General features: G+C 43.9%; 1 protein-coding gene across 2 annotated transcripts in view; it reads right to left on the minus strand.

The window, feature by feature from the left end:
- PXDN (peroxidasin) overlaps nucleotides 1–11,082 on the minus strand; it is a 79,780-nt gene extending 68,698 nt beyond the window's left edge. For both annotated transcript variants that reach the window (XM_032213419.1, XM_032213418.1), the window contains exon 1: nucleotides 10,601–11,082. In XM_032213419.1, the coding sequence (XP_032069310.1) occupies nucleotides 10,601–10,797 (197 nt within the window). In that variant the 5' untranslated portion in view covers nucleotides 10,798–11,082. The remainder of the gene's footprint in view (nucleotides 1–10,600) is intronic.
- Between the last annotated feature and the right edge of the window lie 216 nt (nucleotides 11,083–11,298).

The following is an 11,298-nucleotide window of genomic DNA, read 5'->3' on the forward strand; positions in this document are numbered from 1 at the left end:
AAAGTGGAAGATAAAACTAAAGTTTTTGGCTATGAAGAAAACAAAACCTGAGTGCAGAACTGTGAAATGCAGTAGCTCAATAAAAGTTGCGAGTCAAGGGCAGTGGTGGGTTTCAAAAAATTTTAGAACCTCTTCTGTAGGTGTGGCCTGTTTTGTGGGAGTGCCTTGGTGGTCATGTGACTGGGTGGGAGTGGCTTGCCAGCCATGTGACCAGGTGGGAGTGGCTTGGCAGTCATGTGACTGGGTGGGCGTGGCCAACTTGCAAACTGTGGTGAAATTCACTTAACAACACTCTTGCTTCGTAACCAAAATGTTGGCTCAGAAACTCTGGCATTTGAAGCACGCAATTCTTAAAGCTGTCAAGTTACAAGACCTTTGCACCCCTAACCCTTTAGGGAAAAAAACCCCCAGGGGTGTGCAAACTTGGCAGCTTTAAGACTTGTGGACTTCAACTCCCAGAATTCCTATGTACATACATACATACATACATACATGCAATTTTTATGACTCACCAGCATCTGCATCTATAGTTAAAAGTATGCCAATAAAATGTACATTGATTTCACTGTCTCCCATCGATGACCCAGCTAGAAGTATTCATCCATCTACGATTTTTTTCCACATTTAAAATGACCTTCCTCTTGAGAATATTCATGTTACATTTAGCATAAAAGATAGGCAGTGGATATTGCATTTCAAACATTTTGTATATCATCTTAAAACATCCTCACTAAATATCGGAATTCCATATGATGCCAAACATCATATGGAATCGGAATTCCATATGATGCCAAATTAAGATGAATGATAATCTCACTAGTTTCCTCCTCTTGCTTTCTTAATGTTATCACATTTCAGAACCTAAAAAGCCTCCAGTATTTGATCCACCTCTTAAACCAGTGACAATAGATGAAGGCAAGATCCTGCAACTTGCTTGCCATATAGATGGATCACAGCCCATTAAGATCAAAGCTGGAAGAGAGCTTAGATCAGTGTTTCTCAACCTTGGCAACTTGAGGATGTCTGGACGTCAACTCCCAGAATTGGGAGAATATCTCTCTCTCTCTCTCTCTCTCTCTCTCTCTCTCTCTCTCTCTCTCTCTCTCTCTCCCTCCCTCCCTCCCTCCCTCCCTCCCTCCCTCTCTCCTTGTTTAATTTTCCCCAAGTGGACCACATTTAGCCAGATGCTGCTGCTCACTTGAACTGCATCGATGCCCTGGTGCTTCATGAAGAGATGATTCCCTCAAGCACACTTGGTTCAACTTGCTTACAAAATATATGTAGTTCTTGACTTACAACATTTCCTTTAGTGACCACTCAAAGTTACAATGGCACTGGAGAGAGAGACTTATGACAGTTTTTCACAGTTACCGCCTTTGCAGCATCCCCACCGTCATGTGATCAAAACTCATATGCCAGGCAACTAATATTTATGATGGTTGCAGTGTCCCTGCGTCACGTGATCCCCTTTTGCAACCTTTTGACAAGCAAAGTCAATGGGGAAGCTAGATTCACTTAACAACTGGGTTACTAATTTAACAACTGCGGTGATTCACTTAACAACTGAGGCAAGAAAAGTCATAAAATGGGGCAAAACTCACTTACATAAATTTTGGGCTCAACTGTGGCCATAAGTTAGCAGTAGCAGTAGCAATAGCAGTTACACTTATATATCACTTCATAGGGCTTTCAGCTCTCTCTAAGCGGTTTACAGAGTCAGCATATTGCCCCCAACAACAATCCAGGTCCTCATTTTACCCACCTTGGAAGGATGGAAGGCTGAGTCAACCCTGAGCCTAGTGGGATTTGAACGGCTGAACTGCAGAACCGCAGTCAGCTGAAGTGGCCTGCAGTGCTGCATTTAACCACTGCGCCACCTCGGCTCAGGATTGAGGACTATCTGTCCTCAATTTATAACCTGGGTTGCTAATGGTGCAACTTCTTAACTTTTAACTATACCATCATTATAATTTGGAAATTAACCATGCAGGATAATTCTAAAAAGAAAAGAAAAAAGGAATGGATGCTAATGGGGCATTTACAAACAATGTAATGGAGGCTCTAGGTTCCCTTCATAAGAGACTTTCCAAACGTCTCCTCCCCCCCCTTTCCCTTTGCTGACATCAGAGTCCCAGTAAATCTGAAGATTTCATCAACAAAGGGGTGAAAGAATCCATTCTCTGGCAGATGAAGTTCAGTCAGCAGATAGGTGCTGTTGATATTACTCACTGTATTTTAGCAATGAAGCTTAACAAGTAGATCTGACAATAGAAGGTTATTAACAGATCTCATCAGTAAGTAAAGCTGCAATCAGAAGTAGTTTAGGCAAGCAGGTGGCAAACCGTAGTAGCATTATGTATTTGTTTAATTCTAGATTTAATGGTCACGTAGGGGATTTACCACATCAACGTGGCAGCAGGTGATTTCTGAAACGCCTGGAGTCCATATCCTCTTCCTTCTGCAGGATGGAGCTCATCTCTGGCTCTTGATCCTGACCCGATAGCGTCCCTCGTTCTGTGTACACATAAGGGAGGCTTATGCAATAGGCACCAGTGGCCCTTTCCACAGCACGATTTCTAAGGTGACGAGAGGCAGACTTTAGTGGACTGAGTTTTCCCCAACTTTAAATTTCAAAGCAAGCTATTCTAACAGAGGAATCCCGCTCAGTAACCGAAATAGGTTCTAACAGTCCTTCAATAGAAGGTTAATGCACTGCAGTCGGCCCTTTAATGCTATTTCTCCCTACCTTTCATCACCATACAATTCTCTTCCATTCTAGGCTTTCTAAGAGAATTGTATGTGTTATATGCACTACTTGATGAAAAATAACTTTCCCTCAAATTAGAAGAATGTTAGCAGAAGGTAAATAGGGGGCTGCAACAACTGTCGTGTCTCAGCTGCCCAAATGAAAGGAAATCTTTCTCCATCTCTCCGGTTGGGTCTCAGTCCTTTATTCAGCTCAGCAACAAAAGCCCCAGAAGGACAGGAATCCGAAGTTGGTGGCCTAGGAGGAGCCTTCTTCTCCCCCAACCTCCGACACCTGCCGTCCCTGCTGGGCCAGGATTCATTTTGGTTCTGCTTGGAACCACCTTGAAATTTATGGCCATTGCGATATTTCCCCCACTTTCTCTTATGTCTAACTGAAATCCTGAAAACGGAGCCTTGTCACTGGGTGGAGGGCTTTACTACAGCGATGCTCTAGCATCCTATTTCTTCCCATTGATTGGCACCAAGAGATGCCCCAGGCTCACTCAGAAAGGTTCCTTTCCATTGGCCTCACCTCGCCCAGAGAGATGCACAAGGGGAAGAAAGAGTATGGGGCTCTATGCACATGGGTGCACTTGGTTGTGAACATAAGACATTTGTAGGAGCTCTCAGTTGCCCCCTTTCCCAAAATACTCTGGGTTTTACCCCTTTTGGCCGCCTTTTTCCTACCTACCTGGTATTCACTGCTGCCGTTACCTCTCCTGCCAAGGGAAATCTTTAACCCTGGCACCAGCATGTCAAACGAAGAAGAGTCCCATCATCCACAGCCTTAGAGACAAGTATCGTCCCCCACCCACCCAAATGATTAAAATGAAATAATTTTTATGACACCATCTTTGCAGCACATGATGGGGAAAACAGCCCCCTTTCTTTTGGAGATGGAGCAATCTTACAAGCAATCAATAAAATTACTTCGTTTTTTTAAAAAGGCAAGAAAACCCCCTTCTCATTTTCAAGTAGTCGAAGGTAAACTATCGAGGAGTAAGGGGAATAAAAATCGCAGCCAGAGCCTTAATGGGACCTTCCACAGAAAACCTTCAAGGAGAAGAGAACCTTCTTGGCAGGCAGAAGATGAGGGATCTGCCAACAAAGAAAGTATCTGATCAAAGAGGGTGCCAGGAGGTATAAAAATCACACCATTTACTGAGTATGTGCAGGCAGAGAAATACGAGGGACGTCAGAGATTAGGCCCAACACACCCTCCAGAATCAAAATCATCTTATGCAATATTGCAAACTAGACAGGTTTTACCAATCTTTCCTGAGGTAAATCTTAGCCTTGGACCCTGAATAGACTTGGCCTTTTTCTCTCTCCCTCGGAAGTTTATATTTTAAATCAGTGGTTCCCAACCTTGGCAACTTTAAGACTTGTGGACTTCAACTCTGCTGCCTGGAGAATTCTGGGAGTTGAAGTCCACAAGTCTTAAAGTTGCCAAGGTTGGGAACCGCTGTTTGAAAACCAGAAGCAGCCTTCGAGCTACAGACACAGATGTGGCTGAATAGCAGCTGCTAACACGGAATTCAAAGGGACAGAGTCCATTGATTCTTTAGGCAGAGAATCTGGGCTTAGAAGTGGAATTGGGACAGGGATTGAATGTGGTCATAAAAACACGACATCATGTGACCAAGACATACAAGTCATTAAATGAGAAGTGGTCATAGGGCCAGATGACGAATAGGGGGGTGCAGCTGAGGGGGCCAGAGGGGGCTTGGGAGGCCCAGTGCAAACTATACCAGTTGAAAGAGGCTGGGAAGAACTCAGAGCAGGCAACGGTTGAGTTGCGGGGGGCCTGGGGGGGGCTATGACAGGTGTCGCTGACTCACCAGGGAGTTGCTCTCTGTCTCCATTGTTCCTCATCTTCCCCCTCTCATCATCAGTTCCAGTTTGATTGACAGCTTAGAAAACAAACAGCATTGCACCCCCCCCCCCCCCCGTTTACCATCTTATCTTTCCTTTCAGCTTTAGAGTGAATTAGGAAAAGTTTAATCCACTTGCAATGTTTGATATGACATGTTTGATGACAAACAGCCTTTATAAGTGACGGCTTAACTGCTAAATACCTATATGTCAGAGACACTTGAATTAAAATTAGCCTATTGAAATCAAATCTGATGCTTTTTAATTTTTACTTGGTGTTCCTCAGAAGAGGGGTCGTCTTACACGGCGAGTATAGGACAAACCCTATATTTTAACAGGAAAAGTAGGGGGTTGTCTTATACACCCAGTCGCCTTATACGCCGGAAAATACATGACTTAACTTTAGGTCTGTAACGCTTATGAGTAGCCCCACCCCTGTAGGTGAGGCATGATCAATTCCAGCTCCCGTCTCCTATCTTTCCAAAGGCAGCGCCTGCTGCCACCAGCCACCTCCGCTCCCCTGGCTCCGAACACTGGCAGGCGGGGGTCTCGGTTTCTAAGACCATCAAAAATGTGTGTTTTCCAATGGTCTTAGGCGGCCCCTGTGAAAGGGTCCTTCGGCCCCCAAAGGGGTCATGACCCACAGGTTGAGAACCATTAGATCCATCTTTATATTACTGCAATACTAAATAATGTCTCTCCCCATTCAACACCAGGAAAAGAACAGCCACATATTTGAAACAGGTGAGACAAAAATCCTAGACTTGAATGAGAAACCTACCTATCAATTTAGATTCCAATTTCTATGGTAGGCAGACCTCCTGCATCCATATGGCTTAAATCTTGTCGGCAATAAAGCATCTTATCCATGCCTGTGAATTCCTGTTGTTAGTAAGTTCCAGAATACAGGGAGAAGCGTCTGCATAATTGAGTATTTACTACCATGCCTGCCATGAGGTCTGGTAATGGTGGATTCTACACCAATACGTAAATAAGAGCACTCTCCTTTTTCTAACTGCATGAGGAAAAAGTTTTGCAAAGCACATGACAAGCTCTGTACCTTAGATCTGTTTGCTCAGCGCTCCGAGGATTTGATTGAATAGGGAAAGAATAGAAAAAGATGCAGAAGCAGCATTGTTAGTTACTGAAAAGATCTGGGGCGCAGACTCAGAATACAAAATGTGTGGAAATGCATTTATTTATCAAATGTACAAACTTGATGGTTAATATGGAAGTATTGTATGGAAATGCACATACTTAACATAATGTAAGCATGACACCTATATAAATTAAAGCATCAATATTTCCATTTGTCACCCTTGTTCTGAATCAATTACAACAAGATGTTGTGATTCTGTTCCCTCCAATAATTGTTTTGCCTATTTTCTTTCATAGGTTTTTTTTTTGCTTATCTTCAACCTGGGTTTCTCTCAACCTGGGTACAAGAGGCCATTGAACCTCCCCTCACACATACCGATAGACATATTTTTTTTTCTATAAAAAAGGTAACTCTCTTTGTGTGATAAGGAAATCAGGCTGCTCCTTTTTGGCTGCTCTTATGTTTCCCTGGACGGCTCTTCACTTAATAAAGGAGTCTGCTCTCCATCAACATGTGAATAAATTCCTTTTTGATAAAGAGCAAGAAAGAACACTTGGGCAATTTAGCCAAACTCTTCTGAGTAGCTTGTCTTGTGATATAAATATACAGCTATTTTTTGTTCTATTAATTTCATTCTTTTAAAATTCCAGATTGCATACCATATTTTTATTGAACTTTTATTCAAATTCATTCAATCTCACCCAGGAACTTCGTGTAGTTATTAGACAGGAGAAGGTGGAGTGCCTGGAATCCAGCAAAGACTTTTCCTCCTGCACCAAGACAGCCTGGAACAATCCTGGAGAAAGGACGACCACAAGAATGTTCCTCCCACTCCCCTAATTTGATCCAGAAGGATTCCACTGTGACTGGGGCTGCTTTTATTATTATCCCAGCAATTGAAACAACCAAAAGGACGCTTATTTGTACAGATATCAGCAGACGGAGCACGGAAAGATCAAATTTAAGCTAAAGTTTCTGGGATATAATCTTAACCACACAACCATCCTTTTCAAAGAGAACATCATCATTTGAAGTCCTGAACTTTACTGATCAGGAACCAGAGGAACCGTGGAATGAACCTAAAGAAGGCATCAAGGATGAATATCAAAAGACGTTGCCAAAGATGAAGAAATAGAAAAAAGTTGTCAGAACAAGATAAAAGTCCCTACTAGTGATCTGACAATAATAAGCGAGGTGCAACCTTTACTAGAAAGACTAATTTACTTATAATATTACAGAGAAAATTCAGGGGGACCAAATACACACACACACACACACACACACACTGCAAATTGTAATGAAACGATTAAACCAGAACTCAACTTTGGCATTTTTCTTAATTCCTGCTAAGGTCCCCTTAATATTTTATTGACATCTGAGGTGCAGAGAGAACCAACTGAGAACTTTGAAAACCTTCAACCCATGTGTCACCCCTTCATGTTTCTTTGGGAAAACATGGGATTTGGCGATCCTCAATCACAGAGACTAAAAGAATAGAAAGAGGAGGAATCTTATGTCATCAGCATAAAATTCACTCAAACTGCAGAAAGTTGCAGAAATATGAAGAGGAATGCATTTATATTTCTCCTTCAATTTTCAAGATTGCCAGAATCTTACACAATTTTATACCAATCTAGACTTAAAACAAAGAATTTCCTACTTTTATTTTGTAAGACTGTTTCCACACATAACACTTCACTTAACAAGCCATAAAATGCTGTTCCAACATCCTGTAAACCGATGAGATAAAAGACAGTGGTTTTGTTCACAGAATGCCTTCTGCTGGAATGCTTACAATGATTCATTCCTGTCTCAGTCACAGAGATTTGCCTTCGAACTATGACATCTAATATCATGAACAAGCTTTAGACGGAACAAAAAATAAATAAAATTTCTTCTGTTCTATGTAGTATGGAAGATGAAACCTGATTATTTCACACCCAGTTTACGACATTCATATATTTTAAATCTGGTGATAATTTAATGTCGAAAACACATATGTTATCACGAAGTCCATGTTATAATTAAAACTTAGACTCTATGATAATGTAACATGGAAGATAAAATAATGGTGTTTCATATTTATTGGGCAGATATGCATACAAATCCTGCTTATTCATTATTCAACAATTGGTTCCTATGCATCAGGAGTAAGCGATGTGATACCCTCTGAATATTTTGCATTGCATGTCCCACAAATCTCAACCAGCATGATCTACAATCTAGGATGATGTTGGTTATTGTCCAAAGCATCTAGGTAATATCACCAGATTGTCAATTCTTGATCTACAGAATATGACTTTTGGCTCACATCGAGACTTTTTAATACAATGATTTACAACCAAAACTCCAGGGTCAATTGGGGTCGTAGGTGAAGGACTAGCTGTATGAGTAGTTTTATCAATCAACTATTATTCATACATCTATTTAAATCTTCTGACTTGACAGAAAATTTCAACATAAAGCCTCATTGAGGTTCATTTGCAAAAGGGAATGACAGGAAATGTCAAAGAACGTTTTGAGCAATACAAAAGTTCTCTGTCAGTGTAGTTTTTCAATGCAATGCAAGAAACATTAAGCACCCATTTTCCACATTAGTCAGTTATTTAACAACTGTTATAGGATTTTGAAGAACATCCAATGAAAAGCTCATGTATGAAGCCAAGGCTCAATTAATGGCAAAATAGCACTTTTTATTTTTTGGTTTTATGAAACAAAAGAAAATATTTTTAGAGGAATTTAAACTCAAAGCAATTTTTCACTAGGAAGTATAGTTAATTATTGTAACATTCACAAATAAACACAGTTCCAAGCATATTTATCTGGAAAAGTTATCCTGAAACATGTAGAGGAATTATTTCTAAATAAAGAATGAAAAAGTAATTGTCTTTCAGGAATACTTCTGAAAGTAAAGTTGAACATTGGAGCTTTGCAGTTTGTTAGTGTACAAGAACGTGAACATTACAAATAATAAAAAAGAATCAATGGTTTTGTATACATATATATATATATATAGTGTGTGTGTGTGTATGTGTATATATATATATATATGTGTGTGTGTGGGTGTGTATGTATGTGCGCGCACACACACACACACACGTATGTATGTATGTGTGTGTGTGTGTGTGTATATATATATATATATATATATATATATATATATAGTAAAGAAGAAAGAGTTGAAAAACACTTTTAAAAAAGAAAATGCCAAAAGACAATTCTTGGAAAATCCCAGATACCTGACTGCCAGAAAATTTAAAATATTTCTATAGCAGCCTTAAGGAACTGGCTCTTGCAGACTTTAACTCCTGTGAATTTGAAGCAATTCTCCATATGGAGTACACAAATACCATTCTCCATTGTTGCCCAAATATGCTGGAACATCCGTGGACAACATAGCTTAAATTCCCAGCCAATATAGCTGGGTGCTGGAAATGCTGGGTCACAGTCCATCCCATTTGGAAGTGGGGAAAGTCAATTCAGGCGATGCCTTTTTGTCAGAGAATGACTACAACATGAAAAAGCAGATGTCTTTAGTTGTTAATCTCCGGACTGGAAGTTAGGCAGGAAAACAACAAAAGAGACTTGGAGAAGGCAATGACCAGTCATTTCTGTACTGCTGCCAAGTTAACTATATGAATGTGTTTCTTAAGTGACTAGGACTTGGCTTGTAGCAAATGTGAAACTATCTTGTTCACATCTACACATATAAGTGTAAAGATAAGTGGAAGGTGGTTTATGCATCTTTTTTTGAAATGGATACAGATGTATTTCAGTATTTTGGAAACTACAGGATCACTTCCAGATAACTGCATACAAACAGATGAAGTCAAGCACTGATGTTACAACAGAATTCTGCACCATTTTTAACTGTTCAACTAGGCTTGTCTTTTTATTCACTTTTACACAGAGAGAGAGAGAGAGAGAGAGAGGAGAGACCTTACATCACTCAATGGAGTATTCCCCATAATTGTTTCCCTCTCTGATTAAAAATGTCATACTTAAAGCCACTGATAAGATTTATGTTTTAAAACATCCCATAACTGGTTCTAACGGGGAAAAGGGGCAAAATGAGAATTCATATACAAATATTAATGTCTGACTGTTTTGTTTACAAAACCTCTGAAGGCTTCACGTGTGAAACTCTCCTTGGCCCGAAGACAAACCCTACCTGCAAAGCTCACATTCCCATAAGGAGGATACGAATATGCATAAAGATCACGGGGTGCCTGGGTGTAAGATGTTTGGGATATCCCAGATCTTTTCGTAGAGATATTCTGGATTCAGGAGAAGGGGAAAGTCGCTACTGTGCAACAAAGGCTTCTCAAAGACTGGGGGAAAGAGGAAGGGGCTTCAGGGCTTCAGGGCAGAAATCAAAGGCAAAAGACCTGAAGCTGCGGGTCAACCACTCAGAAAAGAAAGGCGACGCCAAACAACTCCGAGAGCCGAAATCCCGGGCGGCCTTTTCTGCCGGGGCGTGAAAAGCCCAGCGCGGATTCAAGCGGAGCCCCAACCGGCCTTTGTGGGGCAATCCAGGCGAGTCCCAAAGGCGGCGAACTTTCCAAGGCTCCGTTTGATCCGGAAAGTCGCCGACTCTGGGATCCTTTCCGAGTTTCCCACCGCTCAAAACTCCCTTTCAGGCCCCTGAACGTCGCCGGGTCTCTTGCCCGCCCTCCAAGCCCTGGAGCCGGGGGGGGGGGGGGAGGCGGCCGGCGGACTCTCCGGAGCCGAAAGTGGCGGCCGGAGCGAACAAAAGGCAGCCGCAGCCGAGCCCCCCTTCCCCTCCCCAGCCCCAGGAGCCCCGCGGGCGGCAGACAAAGGGCCGCGGACGCCGCTCTCCTCCTCCTCCCCGCCGGCCCCGGGCGCGGCCCCACTTACAGGATGGAGGTCTGCGGGGCCACGGCCGGGACGCTCTCCAGCATGAGGTGCATGCAGCGCACGGTGGTGCGGAAGCAGAGGCAGCGGCTGGGGCACCACACGCTCCCCCGCTGGAGCGAGGCCGGGGGCGGCGGCTGCGGGGACGCCAGCGGCAAGAGGAGCAGCAGCAGCAGCAGTCCCGGGAGGCTCCCCGCCATGCCGCCCAGGGCCAGCGAGACTGCCGGGGGGCGAGCAGGGGCGGCGGCGGCGGCAAAGCTGGCGCTGTCCGGCTGGCGATCCCCGCTGGCAGCGCTGCCTGGGCGAGCCGCGCACGGAGAGGCTGCAGCAGCGAGAACCTCCGCAGCGCTCGGGCCGGAGGGGGAGGAGGAGGAGGAGGGGGAGGAGGAGGAGGAGGCGGTGGGGAGGGGGCTGCTGGAGCGACCGCCCCGCCTGGCCCCGCCGCGGATTCCCCTGCGCGCCTCTGCCTCTGCTCTCGGCCCCTCGGCCGGTCCCCGTCCCCCCCCCCCCCGGCTGCTCCTTCCCCGCCAGCTGCGAGGGAGCGCCGGGAGGAGGAGGAGAGGCGGCGCCCAGAGGCTCCCCCTCCCCTCGCCCGCAGCTGGAGGCGAAGGACGGAGGTCCTGGAAGGGGCCTCGGAGGTCTTCTAGTCCAGCCTCCCGCCCAGGCCCCTCGCGCCAGGCTGAAGACTTTATCCCGGCCAA

The sequence above is a fragment of the Thamnophis elegans genome, chromosome 3, assembly GCF_009769535.1.
Source record: "Thamnophis elegans isolate rThaEle1 chromosome 3, rThaEle1.pri, whole genome shotgun sequence".
NCBI lineage: Eukaryota > Metazoa > Chordata > Lepidosauria > Squamata > Colubridae > Thamnophis > Thamnophis elegans.